At 38.4% G+C, this 25,741-nt stretch overlaps 1 protein-coding gene across 14 annotated transcripts in view; it reads left to right on the top strand.

Annotated features, from left to right (window-relative positions):
* The window catches only part of DDX60L (DExD/H-box 60 like), a 153,961-nt gene that overhangs the window by 29,185 nt on the left and 99,035 nt on the right, over positions 1–25,741 (top strand). For 13 of the 14 annotated variants that reach the window (XR_010120607.1, XR_010120606.1, XR_010120604.1 and 10 more), the window contains 11 exons: positions 984–1,139; positions 9,275–9,380; positions 9,836–9,951; positions 11,469–11,629; positions 14,747–14,999; positions 18,303–18,469; positions 19,394–19,540; positions 20,151–20,300; positions 21,690–21,809; positions 22,669–22,764; positions 25,244–25,359. Coding sequence is in view for 5 of the 14 variants with exons in the window: in XM_055276354.2 (XP_055132329.1) it covers positions 984–1,139; positions 9,275–9,380; positions 9,836–9,951; positions 11,469–11,629; positions 14,747–14,999; positions 18,303–18,469; positions 19,394–19,540; positions 20,151–20,300; positions 21,690–21,809; positions 22,669–22,764; positions 25,244–25,359 (1,588 nt within the window). In the remaining 9 variants the exon portion in view is untranslated. The remainder of the gene's footprint in view (positions 1–983; positions 1,140–9,274; positions 9,381–9,835; positions 9,952–11,468; positions 11,630–14,746; positions 15,000–18,302; positions 18,470–19,393; positions 19,541–20,150; positions 20,301–21,689; positions 21,810–22,668; positions 22,765–25,243; positions 25,360–25,741) is intronic. The other variant, XR_010120612.1, reaches the window with a different exon arrangement.

Genomic DNA, 25,741 nt, shown 5'->3' with positions numbered 1-25,741 from the left:
GAAAACCTTTGTGTGTGTGTGTACATACTTTTTACGTATTTTATTTTTTCTTCACTTAATAGCATTTGAAAATGAGTTTAATGCTATGATATGATATGCTATGATATGATAGCATATTAATAGTTATATTTTTTATTTAAATGGTAGATGCATGATATTTTATAACACTGTAATTAATATAATCCTTTCACTATTTTTGAACATTTAAAGATATGTTGCATTTTTCCTAAAAATAAATAAAACTGCATTTTGGTACATATATAATTTTTGCCTTCCTTTGAATATTTTTATAGAGTAAATTATCTAGAGTGGCTTACATAGTCAGAGAATAATAAAACATTTCAAAACATATTTTTCCTGAATGAACATTATTGAAGTTTTTTGGACCTCTGGCATTTAATTCCCTTAAATGACAAACATTTGATTAAATTGACTGCATAAAATGTAGCAAATTTTACTAGTTTTAACAAAATTCTCACCCTCTCCATATTCTGTAAACTCTTTAAAAACTTGTTTTTAAATTAGTTTTTAAAGTTGCAAGCTTATATGTAGCATATTGTGCTTCATTATTTTGGGGAATAATTATATATTTATCATTCGCATTATTTAATAAGGACTATGATTAAAATGGTGATGTTCCTTTGTTAATTTTTTGGGCAGGGAGGGTATCTCGGTACATTGCCCAGATGGTCTTGAACTCCTGGGCTCAAGCGATCCTCCCGCCTCAGCCTCCTGAGTAGCTGGAACCACAGGCCCATATCACAGTACCTGGCTCTGCATTATATTTAAAGAAAAAATGACTTTAAAAAACTACTGTCATAGTGTCATGACTAATTTTCATGCAAGTGTACTGTGTAACTCACTGTAAGTTTCCATATTTGATCATCTTTCCAGAGCTCTATGAATTTATTCAAAAAAGATGCTCTGTGTGTGTCTGCATGTGTATGACTTTTAAGATTTTAATATTTTTTATTGTTATGCAGAACCACATTTGAATTTGGGAGATTCCATTAGGAGGGATTATGAACACCTGTGGAATGTTGTGTCACACCTGGTTAAAGAATTTAATGTTGGAAAGCCTTTTCCTCTGAGAACAACAAGAAGACATTTTCTTAGACAAGAGAAATCGTTCATTCAAGGTATTAAATGGGTGAATTAAAGTGGAACAAAAGCATGTTTGTCCTGAACAACTTTTAGAAGCCCTAATAATTCAATTCTTCCAAGTGTAAATAATTTTCCTTCACTGTGCTTTCTTGTTTACCTCTTAATTGAGGTTTAAAATACATATAATAACATGGTTAAAGTAAACCAGTGTGCAGAGTAAAGCCTGGTGAAATTTTACACAGATATATACATCTGTGTGATAACCACCCAGATCAAGAGAGGGGCCGTTTCCAGCACCTCAAGAGAAAGTTCCTCCAGCCACTTGACAATCCATTCTCCCCCTCCTCTCATCTCTTTAACAGACTTTAATATGATTTTTTAGTTTTGTCTGCTTTGAACTTCACTGAGATGGAATCATATAGTATTTATTCTTTCTATTTTTTTCCCTCTCGGTATATAATGTCTGAGACATTCCTGCCTGTTGTATTTACCATTATGCTTAAAAGTTATTGCTGTGAACTGTCTCTTTGTATGAATATATTACACTCTGTCCATTTGGAGCATTTCCTTTGGCTGTTGAATTGTTGAAGAGGCAGTAAAATGATTACAAAGGTGCTGATGGATATGAAGGAGGAACTAATGAATGCTGTGGAAACTAATGATTAAGAGACACAACCCAGTCTGGAAAGGTTGACCTCTCTGAAGTAGTGAAGAGAAGTGCAGTAAGTCATGGTCTGAAGGATGAGTAATAGTTAGCTGGGGGAAGGGAAGAACAAAAGGTTTTCCAGAGAGGACATGGCACTTGAGAATTCCCCAAGGAGCTGAGATATGTTTAGTGTGACCAGAGAGGAGAAAAGCTGATGAAACTGAGTCCTTAACTGGCTCTGTTAAGGACTTAGGAAATTGTAAGAGTAATGAGAAGTGATTGAAAGGTAAAACTGTTATGAATATTCTTACATATAACTTTAGGTAGATATATACATTTATTCACTTCAAGTATATACATAGAAATGCAGCTTTATGAACTACTGTCCACATATTTTCTAAGGTTATAGTTCCAAGTTAAACTCCCACCTTCCATGTGGGCATTTCGGAATTTTAGAATTGCTTCCCAGCCTTGTCAATCTTTTTTTTTGTGTGTGTGTGTGAGACAGAGTCTCACTCTATCCCAGGCTGGAGTGCAGAGACACCATCATAGCTCACTGTAATCTTGAACTCCTGGCCTCAAGCAAACCTTCCACCTCGGCTTCCCAAACTGCTGGGATTACAGGTGTATGCCATCATGCCCAGCCTATTGTTAGTCTTTTTTATTTTGGCCATTCTGATGGGTGCGTGGGGGTAGCTCATTGCGGTTTGAATTTGCATTTTCTTGGACTTCTCATCTGTTATTGGCCATTTGAATATCCTCTTGTGAAGTGCCTGCTCATCTTTTACCTGTTTATGAAGTATAGGTCGTAAGTATTTCACAAGTCTATGATTGATCTTGAATTTACTTTTGTATGGTGTGAGAGAGGGGTTATTTCTTCACCCTCTGTTCTCTTTCATAAGTTTATCCTTGAGCCTTGTTTATCCTTGAACCAATATTAAAGTTGATTATGGTAGTTCTGTAAGAAACTTTGGTTTTGGCAGTGTACGTGCTCCAACTTTGTTCTTTTGAAGATTGTTTAGTTTATTCTGAGTCCTTTGCATTTTCATTTAAATTTTTATAATTGGCTTGTTGATTTTTAGTAATGGTCTGCTGACATGTTGATTTTTGTTGTATTGAGTCAAAGACCCATTTGGGAAGTGTATCAGTTAGGTTTCTACCAGATACACAAAACTAGTAGGATACATATATTAAGAGATTTATTGCAGGGAATTACCTTACCTGATTATAGGGACTGGCTCAGCAAGTCCAAAATTTATAGGGCAGGTCTTAAGGAAGGGGAGGGTGGAACTTTGGGGCATGAGCTTAAGTTGCAGCCCACAGGTGGAATTTGTTCTACTTCAGGGAAACCTCAATTCTGCACTCAGGGACTTTGAGATGATTGGATCAGGCTCATCTAGATTATCTAGGATAGTCTTCTTTACTTAAAGTAAAATTGATTATAGTCTTTAAGCCCATCTACAAATACCTTTACAACAACATCCAGATTCATGTTTGATTGGATAACTAGGGAACTATAGTCTAATGAAGTTGACACCTAAAACTGACCATTTCAGTCTATCTCTTGTCATCTGAGCACCCATATACATATCCTTAAACCATACTTAATCTCCCAATAAAGGCACTAACAAAATCACACTTGTGCTTAACATGATACAGCTATCCTGCATACAACCAACAACATGTTAATTCTTCCTTCAAAAGACAATGCTAAGTTCTTGGGCAATTTTCACTCTTCTGCTTTGATATCCTGTAACCTAAATATTGTGATACAAAGCACACTATTATGACTACATTGTATGTAAACTGATAAAAGAAGAAAACAGAAATATCTGCTTAATACATATTTATTTTCAAGACAAGATAAGGAAGAAATACCCCTAACTATTACAGTCCTCATTTCTGCAACTGGTCACATGGTCATAGCTGGTATTTATGACTGCCTTCTCCTCCCATTACCTATTCCCTAAACCCTTTGCACCCAGCAAGCACCTAAGCTGGTCACGGTTCTTTGCCTGAGGTCCTCCTTTTCCAGGGCTGCTGTCACAAAGCACCACAAGCTGGTGGCTTATAGCAACAGAAGTTTATTCTCTTACAGGTCTGGAGGTTAATGTCTGAGATCAAATTGTCTACAAAATTGGTTTCTTCTGGAGGGTCTGAATTAAAAACCAAACTGTTAATGGAAAAACTAAACTTTGTAAAATATTTTAAAGAGGTTTATTCTTAGCTAATATGGGTGACTGTGGCCTGGCAAAAACACAATCCCAAGAAGTCTTGAGTAGGTGGCCCTGAGGTGGTTGGGTTACAGTTTGGTTTTATATATTTCAGGGAGGCAGGAGTTATAGGTAAGGACATAAATCAATACATAGGAGGTATACACTGGCCCCAAAAGGCAGGATATCTTGAAGCGGGGGCTTACAGATTATAGGTAGATTTGGAGATGATTGCATTTGCAATTGGTTAAAGGAAAAAAGCTTTGTCTAAAAACTTGGGGCCAGTTGCGGTGTCTCAGGCCTGTAATCCCAGCACTTTGGGAGGCCGAGGCAGGCGGATCACGAGGTCAGGAGATCAAGACCATCCTGGCTAACACAGTGAAACCCTGTCTTTACTAAAAATACAAAAAATTATTCGGGCATGGTGGCACGTGCCTGTAATCCCAGCTACTCGGGAGGCTGAGGCAGGAGAATCGCTTGAACCCAGGAGGCGGAGGTTGCAGTGAGCTGAGATTGCGCCCCTGCACTCCAGCCTGGGTGACAAAGTGAGACTCCGTTTCAAAAAACAAAACCAAAAAAAAAAACAAAAAACAAAGCCCTGGAGTCAGAAGAAAGGTTTAAGTGAAGACCAGGAGTCTGCTAATCATCATGTGATGTTCTGCCAGAGTCAGGTTATCAGAGCAAGTCACGGTATACTGAGTCATAGTGACCTATAGGGTGCATGACGTCACCTTTGACTGGCATGGCCTTAGATCTTGTTCATGATCTTATTGCCACAAAGATTCTGTTCTGTAAGACTTACAATCTCTATTTTAACATTAATGCTAGTCAGTTTTTGTGTCTAGATTGCAAAAAGGAGGGGAGTGTAGTGAGGCCTATCTGACTTCCCTTTGCATCGTGGCTCAGAACTCAGTTTTAAAGGTTTCTCTGGGGTATCCTTGGCCATTAGGGGGTCCATTCAGTTATTTGCGGGGGTTGGGCTTTGGATTTTATTTTAAATTTACAATCCCATGCCTCTCTCTCAGCTTCTGGCGGCTGCTGGCAATCCTTGGTGTTCCTTGGCTTGTAGATGCATCACTTTCATCTCTGCCTCTACCTTTACATAATGTTCTCCTTCTCTCTGTGTGTTTCCTCTGGGTCTGTGTTCAAGTTTCTCTGTTCTTGTAAGAATAGCAGTTATTACATTAGGCCTCACCCTAATCCAGAATAACCTTATCTTAACTTGATTTCATCTGCAAAGACCCTATTTCAAAATAAGGTCACGTTCACAGATAGTGGGAATTAGGACTCGAACATGTCTCTTTGAAGAACCCAGTCCAGTCCAATCCTTTGTTCCTTAAGGGTCTGGACCTGTAGAGTACTGTTTGCATTGGGTTGTCTTAGTTTTCCATTGACGTTAATCACATGGCATGGTAGTATGAAGGGATGTACTACGGGATCCTTAAGGGATCTCCTGTATTCTGGACATACTTTTTCTTACCCCTCCATTGAGTAGTAGCAGCCCAATGTCCCCTTGAGAATCAGGATAAATCACAGCAGCCAGCACAATAACCCTTTCCTTTGCCTATTGATTCAGAGGTACAAGGAGTTGAAAATGGCAAGATGGCAGTCCTAACTTCTAGTTCAACGGAATCATTGTTGTGTCTCCTGGTGGAAACATTCCTGTCTTTGGAACTAAGATCTCTAAACAAACAGAACATAGGGTTGCCAGAACAGAAAGCAGAAATTTTGCTAGCATATCACTTAGGAGTAATAGTTTGTGGAGTCATTCGTTTTCTATCCCTGGAATCCTGAATTGTGAATTATGCCTATAATTCACAAAAAACACTATATATTGGACACTAATTCAGAGCAGTTACAGCCTTCTGGAGAACGTTGCCCCAGCCTTCAAAGTATTTCCACCTAGCTCACACTGTAACTGTGTCTCTAAAAGGCTATTAGACTATTCTACTGAGGCAACTGCTTCAGGATGATGGAGAATATGGTAAGACCAGTGCATTCCATGAACATAGACCCACTGCCACACCTCATTTGCTATAAAGTGAGTTCCTTGTGATCAGAAACCATATTGTGTGAAATACCAAGATTGTGGATAAGGGTTCTGTAAGTCCAAGGGTAGTATTTTTGGCAGGAGCATTGCATGCAGGGAAGGTAACTATATCCAGAGTAACTGTCTATTCCAGTAAGAAGAGGGAACGACTCCTTTCATGAGGGAAGCAATCTAATACAATCAGCCCACAATCGTGTCAGCCTGGACATGTTGCAGGGCCTTCTCTTATTCTTGGCTCCAATAAAAACTAGCAGCTTTTCAGGTCACTTGATAAATAAGCCAGAATAGCACACCTAAGTGAGAAATGTTGCCTTCCAAATTCACAAAGGCTCCCCCAGGCATTATACTTTATTTTTTATTGTAAGAGGGGCCAGATGCAACAACTACCCTTCTCCTAAGAAAGGATATCTTGATATGCCCCACACTATTGGACTCCTGCAAGTTTTGCAGAGGTGGAACATCCTTGAATTTTTGTTCCATTCATTTTCCACCGTCAACAAATTTTGCTGAGACGGAAATTCTCTGAATTTTTGCTGAATTTATTTCCCATCTTTGACATACAAATGTCTTATTGGTATGTCAAGTAGTGTCTACTTCTTATTGACTAGATCAGAGCAGCGTAATATCAACTATGTGATGGACCAGTGAGATACCTTGTGGAAGAAAAAAATTTCTTCCGGAAAATTCCCTGGGGGCTAAATTATGACATAGGGCTAGGGTAGGACAGTGAAGGTATATTTTTTGGCCTTTCCAGCTGAAAGTAAATGGCTCCTGGTGGTCTTTATTAACAGGAATGGAGAAAAAAACATTTGCCAGCTGGATAACTGCGTACCAGGTACCAGGAGTTGTATTATTTTGCTCAAACAATGAAACCACCTCTGGAACAGCAGCTGCAGTTGGAGTCATCATAGAGTTAAATTTACAGGAATCTACTGGCAATTTCCAGTATTCATCTGTCTTTGCATAGGCCCAATAGTCAAGTTGAATGTGGATGTGAGGAAAATCACCCCTCCTGTATTTTTCAAGTCCTTCATAGTGGCATTAATCTCTGGAATCCCTCCAGGAATGCAGTATTACTTTTGGCTTACAATTTTTCTAAGTACAGACAGTTCTAGTGGCTTCCATAAGCCCTCATTCCACAGGCCAGGGAACCAACCTGGAGATTTGTTGAGTTGCTGAGTATGTCTGTCCCAGTTATGCATTCTGAAACTGGTGAAATAACCACACAGAAGATTCAAGGACCCACTGTGAGATGAACTTGAGAGAAAACTTCATCAGTCACCTGACGTTCCATAAGCCCTTACTGACTGGGGGGTGGGGGGTTGGGAGCACAATGACATTTTGGGTCTCCTGGAATTAGTGCCAGTTCAGAATCAGTATCCAGTAATCCCCTGAAGTCAGATGATTTCCTCTTCTCCAGTGGACAGTCACCCTGATAAATAGCAGTAGGTCTCTTTGAAGAAGACTGAAGAAAGATGAACAGTATGAGTTTTGGCAGTAGAGCAAGGTCCTTCTTCAAAGGGATTTAGCCTTCTCTCCGATCAAGGGGTTCTGGGTCTGTAACAGGGCTTAAGTTTAGGAACTGATTAAGGAGCCATGACTGGCGATTTAAGTTAGGCATCTGTTCACTTACCTTAGAACTCTTCCTTTTATACAGATCAATTTAGAATTTAGTGGAATGCCCATCTTTTGTTTTCTTCTAGGAACACTATGAACAGCTAGCCAATGCCGTAGGTTTCTGTGAATCAGATTACTGCTTTGACTTTGCCGTCCATTATGGTAACCATAACTACCTTATCTTTAGTGATCAAGTGCTGCCACTTGGCCCCTGCCACCCAGGATTGAATTATCCCTATTGCATTTAGGGATCCAAGTTTGCTGGTAGCAGTTCCCACGGCAATTTCTGACTTACACAGTAGAGTAACTATGGAGCTATTCCAGAATTCTGGGATTCCCCTTACAATTTTATTTCTCATAGTTGTTGTGGAAGGTGTGACCTCTGCACCCTCATGGGGTGAGTGAGCAGATCTTACATGATAAGTCACTCTAACCTTCCAATCTCTCTAAGCCTTTGGATACCTTATGTCAATCACATGTCCAATTGGAGTTTCAGAAGCAGAGGATAGAGACATCAGAGGAAGAAATATCCATAGATAATGACTGAAAATAATTTTTTTCTAATTTAATGAAAGACACAAATACCTGGAGTTAGAATGCAGAAATGAGTCTCATATACAATATACACATATACACACGCATCTATGCACACACAACACACACACAAACACACACCACTAGATACATTATAGTGCAACCGCAGCATACCAAAAACAAAGTTCTCTTAAGATTGAGAAAGAGAAGTTACCTACAAAGACATAAAAGTTAAATTGCTAGCAGACTTCTCCACAATTACAATAAAAGCAAGATGGTAATGAAATAATATCTTTTAAGTAATGAAACAAAATAATGGTTGTTGGGGGATAGTGTAACTAGCATAAGTACAACTTATAAATGAGGAAATAATATAGATATTTTCAGATGCACAAGAACTGAGTTAACTAGCATCATATCCTCATTAAAAATATTTGTATATGATACAATTCAGGAAGGAGGAAATAGTCCCAAAGGAAAGTGAGAGATGCAAGAGGAATGCAGATGGGAATTGTGGATGCATTGGCAGAAGGATATTTTCTAGAATTTAGGAATGAGGGAGGAGAAAGATTATGTTTTTTCATCTACAGTTTTGAACAAAGCTAAATTTAAAAATCCTCTATTCAGCATGTAAGCCATATATAGGAACTGTGAAAATAAAAATTAAAGAAGGCTCCAAAGAGTATTTGGTGATATTATTATTAATTTTTTCCTATTTTTGTGATTTAATTTTCATGGAGGCTTTTATGTAGGTGAACTCTGAGTGGTGCTTCTTTTTTCAAGTGCTGTTATTACTATCCTGTGACACATTATTTGTACTGTGACATAATAAAGAATAAGTACTTGGAAATGGAAAATCTACATATTTGTCTGTCTAGTGATCTGCTACCATCTACATACATATGTAAATGGTTATATACTAATTTTTAATATACTGGCTTGCTACAACATGTTTGCTTTGAGGAATAGCTCATTTGGAAGCTCTAACTTGGTAAACATTAATAAAATTTATGTAAAGTTTTATGCATTTGAAATTTTAAATATAATGTTCAAAATTCATATAGGATAGTTACAACTTTCCTCTCATCTTAAATTTATATTTGTTTTCAGAAATCTCCTTGGAAAAGATGCCTAGTGTGGGTTTTATTCCAATGACATCTGCTGTAATTGATGAGTTTGTTGGAGATATGATGAAGGATTTGCCTATTCTAAAGAGGTATAGAGTTAATGAAGTACCTGATTTAGTGCCGTTAACTCGAAAATACTAGTGAAGTGAATGACTCATCAAAATGTCTATGTAATATATCATATCAGGATGTGGTATATTCTATATAATGTGACTATAATACATTTAAGTGATTGTAACATCTAGTATGTCAATATTATTTGAACATTACTATATAAAAATCTATATTATTTTGAACGTATAATAAAATTACTCCAGCTATAAAGTTTACTACATTGTTGTTGATGTGGATGTGACTGTCATAGGGATGGCAGAAATTCAGGGTTTTTATGTCTCTGAGGTTTTATGACCCATATTATATCACACAAATAGAAAAAGAGGTTGTATGATTTCTATATTATCGTGGCCTGAAGTTTGTACTAAAATTTGAAAAGTTTGTGCTTAAAATTTAAAATTAAAAAAAAAATATTTATTTATTTTTACAGTGATGATCCAGTTGTTCCTTCACTGTTTAAACAAAAGACATCTGATGAACTTTTGCACTGGCAGGCCCAAAGACTCCTTAGTGACGACTATGACAGGATCAAACGTCGTGTTGATGGTGAGCTCTGTAACCACGATAAAATAGAGCTTATATGAATTGCCTTTGCTGCTCTTTTTATTAACAGTGAAAAGACATTACATTGTAAACACATTATATGTTGAATGAGATCTATCTATTGTATATAATATATATTATATTTTGAATGAGATCTCTATATACAATATATACTCTCTATATATACACACACACAATATATATATATATCAATTGAAGAGGCACAGTAGGAAGCATGCTGTCTGAAAAAAATCTCATTATATCATCTGGTGTGCATATGTACGTATGCATGCAGATGTATCTGTTAATTCAAATAGAGATTTATTACTCTTTTAAGGATGTATATATGCATGGTATTGTCATGAAAATATCAGATGCTGTTTAAGTGGGAAAGATAGTTGATGGTTTTAGGAATCTGTCTATGCCTTGAAGTAAATATGCTGATACAGCCATAGTCTTCCTAAAATTTTAGCTCTTTTCCTGCTAAACTATTGTCTAGTTGATTGCATGCTGCCAAGTACCAGTATAATTGTGCCCATGAAAACTCAGTAATGAGGAGGGGTTGAATCTGCAAAAAGTAAAGCCCATGAAACAATTAAAAATGGGTCCTAAGGAAAGGAATTCATACATCTTTTTTTCCTGGTTTATTCTTTCAGTGTCTGTCTCCAATCCCATGTTTATTTCCACCCTTTTCAGAACTAGTAAAACTTTTCAGAATGATCTAGAAATAAGTAAGTATGCCAATTGCATATAGGAAGAAGCTATTTATGTGTTTCCAGAGTGGTTTGATTTGTGATCACATACACAGACACGGAAAAAGCAACAACATCCAAACCAACAAAACACTAGCTTATTTATATCTTTTATGTTTGTAAAGAGTGTTCCTAGGTCTCAAGTGAGTCTAACCTTGCTTCCTGGGAATTTTCTGTGTCATTTGAATTTTTGCATGGTGTAAGATAATTGGTATCAGCATCTGTCAGCTGTAAGCTCCTAAATATTTGACTGTGACCAGAAGTAGAGGTTTTCCTTTTTAGGAGTGCAAATAGAATGTTTTAGGTCCGGGGTCAACAAACTTTTTCTGAAAGGTCTAAGTAATAAATATTTTAGGCTTTGCAAACCAAGAGACCAAAATTGAGAGCATGACGTAGGTACTAATATAATCATTTAGTGTGTAACCAATTTTAAAAAATGTACTCATCAGATTTGATCATGTGGACCTAGTTTGTAGACCCCTGTTGTAGGTGAATGTGCTATTAGACTGCCCCCAATCTTCCTCTTCTCCTCTTCTCCTGCCAAATGACAGGGGCAATTTCCGGGTACTTGGACCCGGACATTAGCAGAGCTTCATCCTCTCTCTTCTTCAAATAATATAGGGAATTATTTTGTCAGCATATGGTAGTCTGACCTCATTGGCAAATACTGAATTATTATTCTGGAGTTAAAAAAATAATGTGTGGGTAGCACATATATGTAGCAACATTTTAAAATACATGTTTACATTTTAAGTCTTTCTATTTCAGAACAATCGAGAGATCCTCATGTTCTTGATTTCCTGAAAAAGAGTCGGGATTATCAGAAATTTTATGGGAAATCGTTAGAATCAATCTCTGCAAAAGTCATTGTGACTCAAACTACTCGGCCAAAGGAGGATTCCAGTGGTGCCAGTGGTAAAATATTACAGGTAGATCTCATAGATTTTACCTAATTTTTTTCTTTGATGTTGTTTTGTTTTCTTTAGGCTCATGTTTGTCTCTGGAGGTGTCTTCCATGCTCTTCTTTCTCATATTTGCTAACTGTCTTAGTCCATTCTCACATTGCTAGAAAGATATACCTGAGATTGGGTAATTTATAAAGAAAAAAGGTTTAATTGGCTCACAGTTCTGCAGGCTGTACAGGAACCGTGGTGGCATCAGCTTCTGGGCCTCAGGGAACTTCTTTTTCTTTTTCGAGACGGAGTTTCGCTCTTGTTGCCCAGGCTGGAGTGCAGTGACGTGTTCTTGGCTCACTGCAACCTCCGCCTCCCGGGTTCAAGCAATTCTTCTTCCTCAGCCTCCCAAGTGGCTGGGATTACAAGCGCCCACCACCATGCCCAGCTAATTCTTGGTATTTTTAGTAGACACAGGGTTTCATCCTGTTGGCCAGGCTGGTCTCGAACTGCTGACCTCAGGTGATCCACCCACCTCGGCCTCCCAAAGTGCTGGGATTACAGGTGTGAGCCACCACACTCAGCCTTCAGGGAACTTATAATCATGACAGAAGACAAAGGGGGAGCCAGCACTTCACATGACTGGAGTAGGGGAGGTGCTACATATTTTTAAACAACCAGATCTTGCACAAGTCACTCATTCACTATCATGGGAACAGCACCAAGTGGGATGATGTTAACCATTTATCAGAAACCCCGTCCCCATGATGCAGTCACCTCCCATCAGGCCCCGCTTCCAATGCTGGAGATTACAATTCGACATAAGATTTGGTGGGGCCACAGACCCAAATCATATCACTTACAAATGAGTTATTTTACTTGATTGCCATTAGAAATTCTAAGAAGATTACATAAAATCTAGTATTCTATCTTTTGTGGAATAAGAAAAGATAGATTTATCTGATAACAAGCTTAAAGCATCAAAGGATTACAAGCTTAGATTTAGAAAAGTCAAATTTAAGTTAAAAGAAATGTTTGTGGGCTGGGTGCAGTGGCTCACACCTGTAATCCCAGCACTTTGGGAGGCTGAGGTGGGCAGATCACCTGAGATTAGGAGTTCGACACCAGTCTGGCTGGCCAATGTGGTGAAACCCTATCTCCTCTAAAAATACAAAAAAATAGCCAGGCATGGTGGCACGTGCCTGTAATCCCAGCTACTCAGGAGGCTAAGGCAGGAGAATTGCTTGAACCCAGGCAGTGGAGGTTGCAGTGAGCCAAGATCATGTCATTGCACTCCACCCCGGGCGATAGAGCAAGACTCTGTGTCAAAAAAAAAAAAATTTTGTGTATTAGTTTATTACAGTGAAAATCTTTTTACATAGAGGTGGTAAAAATAGGCCTAACATTTCCATCAGCTTCATTATTTTGCCTGAATTTTGAAAACTGTCTATGTTTTTCAGTCATTTATGCCATTAATCTGTCCTGGACTTTTGTTTATATTAAAGGTAAGACCAGGTCTTCTTGAAAGGGTGGGCATCTTCCATACCTATTTTCTTTCTCTTCCTGCCTTTACACTAGACCGTGCTTGTTTGCAAACTTAGAATCCCTGTAATTCAAAAATAACTTAAAAAGATAATGTGGAAAAGTATCAGGTAACACCAACGACAGTGTTTATAACTGAACAAACGGTAGATTTTATGGTTCTGCTTGGGAAGGTACTACTTTGCCATCATTCTTCATCAGAGGGGATTTCATTAGGGTTCAGTACTTCTCTCTTGGCCTCATGGTTGGGAATTAAGGAAAGACATTTATTTGCTTTGGTAAATCCCCTTCCTGAGGTCAACCATGCTAAATACATGAAAGAGCACAAACCAAACTATTGATGACCAATGGCACTTATCATGGCTGCCTTACCCTAACTGGAGTAGGAAAGGGAATGTTTTTGGAGAATGAAACATAAAAGCCCCAGAAGGAAAAGATCTAAAACATGAAAACATTTCTCTTTCCCACTAATTTCAGAAAATTCTTAATCAGAGATCTAGAGTCTTCCTTTTCCTTGCCAGTCCATCAATTCATTAACCAGGTTGAAGTTGCAAAGGCTACGATCAGTGAGAGGATATCTCCTCAAAGCCATTGTAGATAATAGTTATCACTAATTATGCTGTAGGCTTCTTAGCACTGCTGTTGGGTCTCTCTCCTAGAGCTATTTAAGGGTCCATCCAGCCACACAACACATGCTTTCAACTGCAGAGGCTCCACCTCAGCCCACAGACCTAACCTCCTCTGGGCTGAGGGTGGCCAGGTGGGGCTGGCTCAGGCAAAGGTCCAGGCTTGGCTTCAAGCATAAGGATCAAAGTGAATACGGCATCCTGAAGCAACCACCTTCTGCAGCCGTTGTGCAAGGGCCTCACCCAGCTGAGCCCTTTGCTTTGCCAAGCCCTGTGCCCAAGGCTGGCCCCTACGGCCCAGGCTGTGCACCTCTGCTCCTTTGGCAGCACTAACTGTGGGGCCAGGAACTGATGGAACCTCGCTCAGTTCTGTTATGTTGGTAGCGTGAGGCCTAGGAGCAGCCTCCACACTGAAATAGAAGCAAAATGGGAATTAAATGTTTGATGTAGTTAGGGGAGAGGTGGGAAAAATTACCACCCCATTAAGTGTGTGTGGTTCCTCCATTTTCCAGTGGGATTTGTTTTTTTCCCCACATTGACTAATGTCTGCTTAGACCGTTGGTGTTTTTCAATATGAATCTCCAAAGAGTGAGTGGGATCTGGGAGGCCCAAAATGCTTTGTGGGGTGGAGAATGAATAAATTAATTAAGTTCCAAATCCCCAAGAAGCTGCCCTGCGATCAAGCTCAGTGGCTACTCTTTCTCTTCTTTGTTTTCTTCCATTTACTTTTACTTTTTTATTAATAATTTACACCATTTAGAAATCTAGAAAATATTCTGCAGTAAGAGGCAATTTACATTTATACTGAAGTTTAAGTAGGTTTGCATCACACAGACTTTAAGAAAAGACATTAAGAATTCTTGCCTGTGCAAGAGTAGAATGATGGCCAGAGTCCTCAGTAAGTGCACAAAAAATACTCTCACTAGTGAAATGTCATAATGGAATTTTCCCACTTGTTTCATATGTTCCTTTTATTGTTGAGCAGAATACCAAACCCCACCAAATTACCAAAAAGAGTAAGAAAAAGTCATTTCTCAAAGAAGATCAGAACAAAGCTCAGCAAATGGATGATCTGCTATTTTCTATTGAAGAGGAGATGAAGAAGAATTTACATTCTGGAATAAGGAAATTGGAAGATTATTTGACATCATGTGCAAGTAATTCAGTGAAATTTGGAGTTGAAATGTTAGGATTAACTGTCTGCTTTAAAGCATGGAAAGAACATTGCCGAGGTGAAGGTATGGGACTCCATACTCTATGGATAAAGAGTATTGATGAAAATATTAATGATGTTAACATATTTACTGAATGCATGGTTGTGCTAAAAGTTTGTATAACCCATTGTCTAATTTTATTCTCAACATGACCCTTTAAGATAGTTATTATTAAATTTTGCAGACAAGAAAGTGGAATTGCAGAGGTTAGACAGAGGGTCCAAACAGGGAAAAGATGGCACATTCAAAAAGAAATGAGGAGAGTATAAAGAAAAAACTCTTTCCAAAAGTGTGGAAAGAATTAAGGGGATCAGCAAAGTAAGGTGAGACTCAGCAGCAGCAACAGGGCCTATCAGAGAAGGAAAGCTGTCAGCACCAGGGAGATGTGAAGTTGCTGTTGGGAGTTGATTCTCCATCGGTTTTTCCATGGTTCTGCCGGCCTAGCCAGCAGAAGCATTGACAGGTTCACTTCCAGACTATCTTTTTAAGTATGTTTGCATAGTGAACAGGCTTGGAAGGAAGAAATTATGTTTCTCTCTAGGGCAAAGGCCAAGTTTGTTTACTGTCCAGTTAATAAAGATCACATTTCCCTCTAGGGCAAAGAAGCAGGTTTTGCCTGAGACCCATTATAAAATATTTCGGTTTTCTAAGTGCAGATTTCCTTAGCTGTGACATCAACCTACTTTGTGTGTGGTTTCTACCTGGGCTCTATATCTCCCCCATGGAGCACAAGGGGAACCGACATATACATGATGGTTATATTGTTAACTGGGCCATGATAATAAAGCCTTTTGTCTCTGACCCAGGAGTCTCATGTCTTTTGCCAGCAACCATGAGACTATGAAAGACTAAATTTCTGGCTTGTAAATAGGATAAAATCTCAGGCCTTTCCTAGTTCTTGACAAGAGCAGGGGAGTGAATGGTTACCAGAATTCCTTGAGAGCCATAGCTATGGGGGAATAGATGCCCAATAGCACCTGCAATCCTAGATAAAGGTACACAACCATTTCCATACTGTGGGCTGGCAGGGAGGGAACTGGGTTGGAATGGGCCCTGCCTGCCTAGCATTCTAAGTGCTCCCTCAGATTTCTGTGGCTCCCTGTGCTCTCCTGTATCAATGTCTCCAACTGGCAGTAGAGAATGATTTTGGTGAAATATGTAGCAGAAATGATGTGTGCATACTATTTTCAGGTATTACGTCTTCATATGGCTTGTAGTGTGTGCTTTTATTACTTAGTTTCCCGAAGATTGACTTGTGGAAGAGCCAACTAAGGGAAAGAATCAGAAAAAACTGAGTAGAGATATGTGATTTTTTTTTTCTTTTTTTGGGATGAAGTCTCACTGTCACCCAGGCTGGAGTGCAGTGGAGTGATCTCAGCTCACTGCAACCTCCACCTCCTGGGTTCAAGCTTCAGGTGATTCTCCTGCCTTAGCCTCCCAAGTAGCTGAGATTACAGGTGACTGCCACCATGCCTGGCTAATTTTTGTATTTTTAGTAGAGACGGGGTTTTGCCGTGTTGGCCAGGCTGGTCTCGATCTCCTCACCTCAGGTGATCCGTCCGCCAGGGGGTCCCAAAGTGCTAGGATTACAGGTGTGAGCCACTGTGCCCAGCCCAAGATATGTGATTTTGATGCTAGACCAAGCTGACAATTCCTCCTCAAGTTGTTGTGGTTGATCACCCTGTCCTGAGTATGTCCTACTCAGATCCTTTTCATGTGTGGCCACGTGACTCTGTAGTCATGCTCATGTGTCTATTCTACTTCCCAGCAAAGCCAGTACCTCAGTGGGCTGTCAGAGACCATGCTCATTTTCATCTCTAAGCTTTAGCATATGTGTTTTTACTTATCCATGATGCCATATCAGATAGGAATTGCCATTAGCTATTAACAGAGATAGGAATTAACAATGGCTTAAAAAAGACAGTTTATTTCTCTTTCATGCAAAAGAAGTCCAGAGATAGGCAGTTCAGTGTCACTGGGAACTTAGGCTCCGCTATCATCATATCATACTGTTCTTAGTGCATGAGTTGTATTCTTTAAGTTATGTCATGAATGCAGTTGGCGGCTGATGCTACAGCCATGATAACTGTATTCCAAAACAAAATAGGAAGAAGAAAAAAGGGCAAATTTGTACATTCATGCTGTATTTCTTCTATGGAAGGAGGTTTAATCCCAGAAATTCCACCAATTTTTGCTTACTTCTCAATGGCCAAACTTAGTAACAAAACCGCACCAAACCACAGAGAGATTAGAAAATGTGAACTTTGAATTGGACATGTTGCGGTATCCATTAGTATGGGGATTTATAAGAAAGCATTGGGTGAGAATGGATGTTGAGGAGGTAATAGCAGTTTCTGCTACAGATGTTCTTCTGCTTGTCTCTATTGGCCTAAATTCTGTGTGTCCTTCAAGGCCATCCTCTTGTGGAGTCCTCCCAACTTCTCCTGCTCACATAACACTGCTTCTATCACTCCATTTGGACCCTGAATTGTAAATCACTTAGATGTTTTACTGATCTGTTTCAACACTAATCCCTTGTTCTCCAATTAGATTGAAGATTCCTCGATGTAACAACTCTGTCTTAAATTTCATTTGTACTTCCTTAAAGCATACATTGGTGGTCTGCATAAGCAGTTGCTCAGTAGTATTTGTCAAGAAAGAGGATATTTCATAACAAAGAGGAAAGAGGATAAAGACTTTGTATGACTTTATATGGAATGGTTAGTAGTGGGATAGAGATAAAGAGGCTATAAGTGAACAGGAGGTAATAGAAGGGCTTAGGAGAGTCTGAATAGAATGATTGGCATGCAGTGAGGTTCTATCTTAGCCCTCAATAATTGAAGGGTTCTGCTGATGGTTTCATAAATACAAGTACTGTATGTGGTCAAGAGTAGGCCTTGATAAATGTTGCTCATGTTTTGGTCAGGCATCTAAAATCATAGGACTTTTTCTTATGAACAAGAGTAGAAGACACACAAATAATATGTGGGTTATGATGTTATTTTTCTCTGGAAATGTGTACAGAGCTCAGTTTAAATGGTTCATATTTCTGCTATAATTCACAAAGTTTGTTTCTTTTCTTTTTTGCCTATACTTACCCAGCTATGTCTAAGTTACTTAAGATGATAATTAAATGTGGGTAGATGGAGTTTTAATTTAATTTAATCATGAGTTTTGGTTTTTAATGCTCTAAAATCTCCTTTAAAGTCAAGTAAAATAGTGAGGTTTAATCAAATGAGGTTAATTGATTAACTCAAAGATTGTAATGAGTGATCAAGCAGTTATTTTTGATGTTCCTTGTAACAATTTTATTGTTTCTCTAACAAGGCAAAATTTCAAAAGATATAAGTATAGCTGTTCAAATGATGAAAAGGATTCATTCACTCCTGGAGAGATACTCGGAAATTTTGGAAGCAGAACATCATCAATATATAGCTAAATGCCTTAAATATTTAGGCTTTAATGATTTGGCAAACTCTTTGGATCCAACTCTGGTAAGAGAACTAGAATTTCTTATACTTTAAATTTTTACTCAATTTTAATACAGAAGAATAACTAATAGGTCTAATAAAGTATCTCATATATAGAGTTATCAATTGACTATGTTTACTCTGATTCTAGTTTATAAAATAACAGATTTGAGATTACTTATTAATAACCTAGCTGCCAAACTTTGAAGTAAATAAAAATTAGAAAATTTGTACAGATGCTTCCTGAAAACAGAAATTAAATACTAGATGATATCCAGATGCCACTTTAAACCCTCCTGGTAACAGGAATGAATCCTATACTTAATTCTAGCACAATCTAAAAACTGTAATGTAGTGAGATTGAAGAATGATCTTTAATAAGGTTCCAGGTTCCGATTCCAGGATGAACTTTTTTTAACGTTAATATCTGCTATTTTACTTTTCCCAAGAATAATATTTTAGGCAGGAAAATTCTTCTTACTTAAATATTACACGATTTCAAAGCATAGTAGGCCAGGCATGGTAGCTCACACCTGTAATCTCAGCACTTTGGAAGGTCAAGGTGAGCAGATCACTTGAGCCCAGGAGTTCAAGACCAGCCTGGGTAACATGGCAACACCCTGTCTCTACAACAAACACACACACACCCCCACAATATTAGCCACAGTTGATAGCATCTGCCTGTAGTCCCAGCTACTCAGCCAGGGGATGGGATAGGGAGTAGTGGGGCTGAGGTAGGAGGATCACTTGCTCTCAGGAGTTCAAGGCTGCAGTGAGCTATGATGGCGTCACTGCACTCCAGCCTGGGTGACAGAGCGAGACCCTGTCTCAAAAAAAAAAAGCGTAGTAAAAATGCCTTGTGCATAGAATGTGCTCACTGGATATTTAATAAATGTTTATTCAATTTTGAAGTTTAAGTTGATTTCAAATAATATATTAAAATAACAGATAGGAGACGACAAAAATAAGAAGAAATATTCGATTGACATTGGACCAGCTCGGTTTCAACTCCAATACATGGGCCATTACTTGATACGAGATGAAAGAAAAGATCCGGATCCCAGGGTCCGGGATTTTATTCCCAACGCATGGCAGGTAATGACAACAAACATTGTACTTTTCTAATCAGTGTGACTTCAGAACTTTTCATTACTGTGTCTCTACATGTTAAATTTTGCATAAACTTCTTAATCTTGTTTAATGTCTTTCCTCTACTGTGCCTGGAGAATGTAACTAGAGTATAAGAAATCATTCACTTCTTCCCCTTCTTGGCCTGTTTATTTTCACCATCAGTGGAAGTTACACTGATACCTGTTTGTATGTGAAGGCATGCTAATGTGGCATTACTAGTTCTTACAACTCAGTTTTGGAAAGCTCTTTCTGTACTTAATGACAATTGGAAAAAGTGTTTTCTAATAGAAAAATATGTTTTACTCAGTCTCACTTTCTATTTTGCAGATATGAAACCCTCTCTCTAGGCCAAAATGTAAAACAAAATTTCTTTTCTGAGGGAATGGCATGAGTAATCCAGGCATTTTCCTGAATCCTTTGAGTGTTCACTAGACCTAATCTTCAGGGGTTCAGGGAGTTCCCCCAAAGGTAGCATAATACAGGCACAGGAGACAGAAGGTACAAAGGATACTGTCTGTGTTTTGGTAACATGCTGTTCACTTTCTTGACACGAATGGTGCTTTGTACCCTGCAGCGAGAACTCCTCGATGTGGTGGATAAGAATGAGTCAGCAGTGATTGTTGCCCCAGTGTCAGCAGGCAAAACCTATGCTTCCTACTACTGCATGGAGAAAGTGCTGAGGGAGAGTGATGACGGGGTGGTGGTGTACATTGCACCTGCAAAGGTAGTGCTTGAGTGACTTTCATTCTTTCTTTTGTTCCTGAACATCCTCTTTAAAAAGAATGCACATGGTCACATGCTAGATCTAATTCACTTATTTTATTTTATTTTATTTTTTTATTTTAAATTATTTTTGAGACAGAGTCTTGCTCTGTCACCCAGGCTGGAGTGCAGTGGTGCAATCTTGGCTCACTGCAACCTCCACCTCCCGTGTTCAAGTGATTCTCCCGCCTCAGCCTCCTGAGTAGCTGGGATTATAGGTGCGCGCTGCCACGCCTGGCTAGTTTTTGAATTTTTAGTAGAGATGGGGTTTCACCATGTTGGCCAGGCTGGTCTCGAACTCCTGACCTCAGGTGATCCACCCACCTCGGCCTCCTGAAGTGTTGGGATTACAGGCGTGAGCCACCGTGCCCAGCCAAGAAACTATTTTTGATATTTTCATTTCATCTCATATATTAATATTTTCATTTATAGTTACTGCAACTATACTTATTTTTAGAAAATATTTCACTATCAAGAATATAAAAATGATGACTATATAGTATTTTTAAGGATTAATTTTTTTAAAATTTACATTTTAAGTTTTTTCCCATACTTTCTTTCTCTCTCCCCTTTCCTTTTTTATTTTCTCTTCCTCCCTTGGAGTGGTATGCTATGATTATAATTATGAAGATTTATGTTTTGCTTTTAATTAATATTGTTTCAATTAAAAAACACTGCCGGGTATATATGACTTCCATTTCCAGCAATATGGCCATATAGGTCAACAGAAAAATCTCTTTGTGTAAAATACCTGAAATGCTGGATAAGAGACACCAAACATCTTTTTATATAATTGTAGTTAAGCTCAAAACAATAGAAGGGGAATCCTGGGGGCTGAAAATTTTAAGAGAAAGCCACATGGGCTCTTTGCCTCTTTCAGGCAGCAAGTTGCAGGGGCTTAAATAAGAAAGGATCCTGAGAAACACAGGCAGAGAGAGCACTAGGAGGATCCCAGGCAGAGCAATGGTGGTTTACCTGGAATCATGAACCAGACATTCAATAGAAAGTCATTCATTTGCCCATTGTCACCATATACACGATATGTAATATTCGTCTATCTGTCTGTCTGTCTGTCTGTCTATCTCTCTCTCTGTGTGTGTGTGTGTGTGTGTGTGTGTGTGTGTGTGTGTGTGTGTAAAATCAAGGAGGATCCAAGAGAATACTCAGTGGTATCAAATAATTTCATTACCTCTGTATTTTTCCCTACTTCTTTATTTCATTTTCATTGAACTGTGTGTGTGTGTGTGTGTGTGTGTGTGTGTGTGTATGTGTATGGATTCTGTTGTCCTCAAGGTTTTATATGTCTGTTCTCTACTAAGTGACTAATGGTTTTTTTTTTCTTGTCAATCAGTCCCTTGTTGGTCAAGTGGCTGCAACTGTTGAGAATCGTTTTACTAAAACGTTACCTGCTGGCAGAACTCTATGTGGTGCTTTTACAAGAGATTATGGTCACAATGTACTAAACTGTCAGGTATGACATATTAATTAATGAGTTTATTATCAAATTATAGAGCGGTACTTATATGACTGTTTTGCTGGGAATCTGCAAAACACAAGCACTTATAGAAATCATTTCATTGAATTCACAAAGAAAATGAAATAGCTCTAAGGAAAATTTAAGGTTGTTCTACTCTAAAAAGTAAGAACTAGGCTCACCATCTCTAAGGATACTCACACTGTGAGCTGAAATTTCAAATCAAAAGTTATGATATTTCATTATAACTTAGGGAGTCAAGTAGATTTGACAAACCCAATGTATTACTAATTGACTATCCAACCTTGTCTTTCCATCCAAAATTGCTAGGTCTTGTGAACAATATTTATACTTACATTATGATCTGAAATTTCAAATAGAAGAATATGATATTTCATTATAACTTAGAAAGGGATTCAAGTAGATTTGATAAACCCAATGCATTACTAAATGACTACCCAACCTTTTCTTTCCATTCAAAATTGCTAGTTCTTGTGAACGATATTTATGGATCCTCATAATAAAACCTTGTCTCAAAAAGGTTGTGTGTTGATAGTGGACCCGTCGATAGGTAAATCATAGATTAAGATAGATTGTCTCCCTTATTGAATTCACAAAGTAGACATTTAAGACTAAACAAAATGTAAAACAGTCATTACAGAGTAGAAGCTTTTTTTCATTTTCATTAATCCAAATATTCGTAAATGTAAAGATTTAAATGAAAAACGTCAAAGATGCAATGTTATCTTGATGAAACTGCTATCAGCAGCAGCATATTTTCTAGGTTCCTATTACTATGACTGATATAAAATTAATGCTCCATAAAGTTAGCTACACTAATCATTCATATTTGTAGGTACTTATTACAGTGCCAGAATGTTTTGAAATCCTGCTGCTTGCTCCTCGTCGCCAAAAATGGGTGGAAAGGATCAGATATGTTATATTTGATGAGGTAGGTTTGGTGTTAGTTCTCTGGTTGATGTTCTAGTCTGCATACACACTATAATTTGTAATTTAAAGAATATGGGGCTTTTTCAATGATGGTAGTTATCTAAGTTGCACGTCAGCCAGGGTACCAATGGAAAACAGCATATTCACATTAGTATAATTTTTAGAAAAGTGTTTTTACTAAGGGGCTGTTTACAAAGGTTTGTACAAGAGAAACCAAAAGGTAAGTGCAGTAATCCAGAATAGTGCAAGCCTTTCAACCCTGTAAGGATGAAGGGAGGAGGAAGCAGTATGAACCTTAACAGAAGAGAGATTCTATAGATATGTCTCTTTGAGAAGAACAGTGACTTTGGTGAAGAAATGCAGCTGGCCAAGGTTGACAGGGAGAGAGAGCAAGAGAATAAAGACCTTGACCTCACTGTCTTCTCTCCTTCCCATTTCTTGCCTAGGCTTCCCACTGGCCAAACCCAGTAGAAGCTAGAGAGCTAAGGAGGCTGGGTGAGCCAATTCCCAAGGTCAGACTCATTGGCCAGAGAGCAAGGTGGCAAATGGTGTAGATCTGGAAGGACATAGCTATGTTATTATCAAAATGAATGGAAAGAACTGTAAATAGAATTCAAGCTTTGTATTTTGTTTCTTCAAGGAATTTTCAACTTAAAGGAAAATAGGTGAATCTACCCCTTTTTTGTGTGAAGTTGAGAGTTGGTAGACTGCTGTCATTCTGCTTTCTTTGTCCTGAAAGTAGTCTATTTCCTTTTATGCATCAGGCTGTATTGTGTGTTGCTGACTTTGAACATTCCCATTTTAAGGGAAAACAAAACAAAACCCTTGATCTTCGAGATCTAGAACTTTGGATTGTGGTCTCGTCTCAAAATGCCTAAGCACAATAATGTTAAAACATGGGTAATGAGGCTGGGCACGGTGGCTCATGCCTGTAAACCCAGTACTTTGGGAGGCTGAGGTGGGTGGATCACCTGAGGTCAGGAGTTCGAGACCAGCCTGACCAATATGGTGAAACCCCATCTCTACTACAGATACAAAAATTATCCAGGCATGGTGGCATGCGCCTGTAATCTCAGCTATTCGGGAGACTGGGGCAGGAAAATCACTTGAACCCGGGAGGCAGAGGTTGCAGTGAGCCAAGATCATACCACTGCACTTCAGCCTGGGCAACAATAGCGAAACTCCATCTCAAAACAAAAAACAAAATGTGGGTAACTTTGGTTTTCTGATTTATACATGCACAAAACTTGATTGTAAGAAGGCTTTAAAAATGGTTTATTCTAGAAAGTTCAGAGAAATTGCCTGCTGATACAAAATATAAGGTTAGCATTTGGTAAAGTGGGCAATTATCTGACTAGATCAAAGTCAGAAGGGATTTGAAAATATTCTTCTTTATGTATTTATTACTAGGCTTGGTTAGTAAGTCTTTCCAGCTGAGACCCAACTGTCACGATGTATTCTGTTTAATTAAGACCAAAATTTGGACCCCCTTTCTAAGTCTTAATTTGCATTACTTAATCAAAGAAAAATGGATTCATTCATTCAACAGATGTTAATTGAGTACCTACTCTGTGCTAGACACTGTGCTTTCTCCCTGATTGCCAGTACTGATCTTGTGGTTTAGTGAAGGGGAGAGCAATTAAATAAGTAAATGTACCAATGAAAATATAAGTAAATATTGTGATACAAACTCTGAAGAAAAAAAATCAGTCAGTTTTCACCAAGATAATAGCAAAATGGGAAGTAAGAACAACAACTTTGGAGCAGGTACTCAGGGAAGGTGTTTCTGAGGCGATGACCTTCAGCTGGGCTTTGCAGGGATAAGCAGGAATGGTCAGCTAAGAGGTGGATGAGGATTTTAAGTAGCAGGTTCTTATATGTGAAGGCCCTCAGGTGGAACACGTATGTTCAGGGTATGAAAAGAAGGCCAGTACGTTGGGAGCAGAATGCACGGCGGGGAAAGTGGCCTGAGGTGGGGTTGGAAAGGTGGGAAGAAGCAAGATCATCCAGGAAGTTACGCTTCCAGTTAAGCAGCTTGTAGTTTGCTGTAAATGCATTGGGAGGACAGTGTAGGGATTTAATTAGGTATGTAGCCTAATTTGATTTTTGTTTAATAATACCATTAGAACTATGATGTGAAGAAAGTATAGAGAAAGAGTGGAAGCTAAGAGAAAAATCAGAAGGCTATTGTAGAAAGCCAGGTGATGGTGGCTTCAATGACAACAAAAAATGGAGAGAAAAACATAGCTTCAAAATAGATATTTGAAATTGGAATCTGTAGGAATTAATAACAGTTTAGGTATGGAGATTGGAGAGAGTTAAGTGTCATAATGTCTATTGTCTGAATTTATCACCATTCACTTTATGTAGGTTAGGTCATTTATAGGAAACTGGAAAAATATGCATGATGATTTTATGCTTCTATTCTTCATTCACCATTTTGACATCAACTTTTCAACTGATTTTTTTTTCTTTACTAGGTCCATTATCTTGGCAGAGAAGTTGGAGCAAAATTTTGGGAGCTCCTCCTTGTCATTATTCGATGTCCTTTTTTGGTTCTTTCAGCTACCATAAATAACCCAAATCTTCTCACCAAGTAGGTATAGGTAAAAAGAGTGGTTGTTATATATTCAGTGGTTGAATTATATACTGTCTATATGGTCTGAAGTCTTTAAGGTTTTTTCTATAATAACTATCAAATAAATTTATTACCCAGTCTTTGAAATGTCAGGGGTCTCTCTTTGTTGCCCAGGCTGGCCTTAAACTCCTGGGCTGAAGGAATCCTCCCACCTCAGCCTCCTGAGTAGCTGGGACCACAGGTGCACATTACCATGTCTGGCTTTCTAAAATTTTTTTGAAGATATATTTCCTGGAAGTTAGAGAAGGAGAACACCTTCTCCAAAGAAAATCAAGGTCTCCCATAGCCAGATCTGAAATTGTGTAGGAAAATTTCTAAAAATTTTCAAATAAATGTCATC

The sequence above is a fragment of the Symphalangus syndactylus genome, chromosome 4 (genome assembly GCF_028878055.3).
Source record: "Symphalangus syndactylus isolate Jambi chromosome 4, NHGRI_mSymSyn1-v2.1_pri, whole genome shotgun sequence".
Classification (NCBI taxonomy): Eukaryota; Metazoa; Chordata; class Mammalia; order Primates; family Hylobatidae; genus Symphalangus; species Symphalangus syndactylus.
Note: the sequence above shows the minus strand (reverse complement) of the source record. Positions and strands in the feature narration are given on the sequence as shown.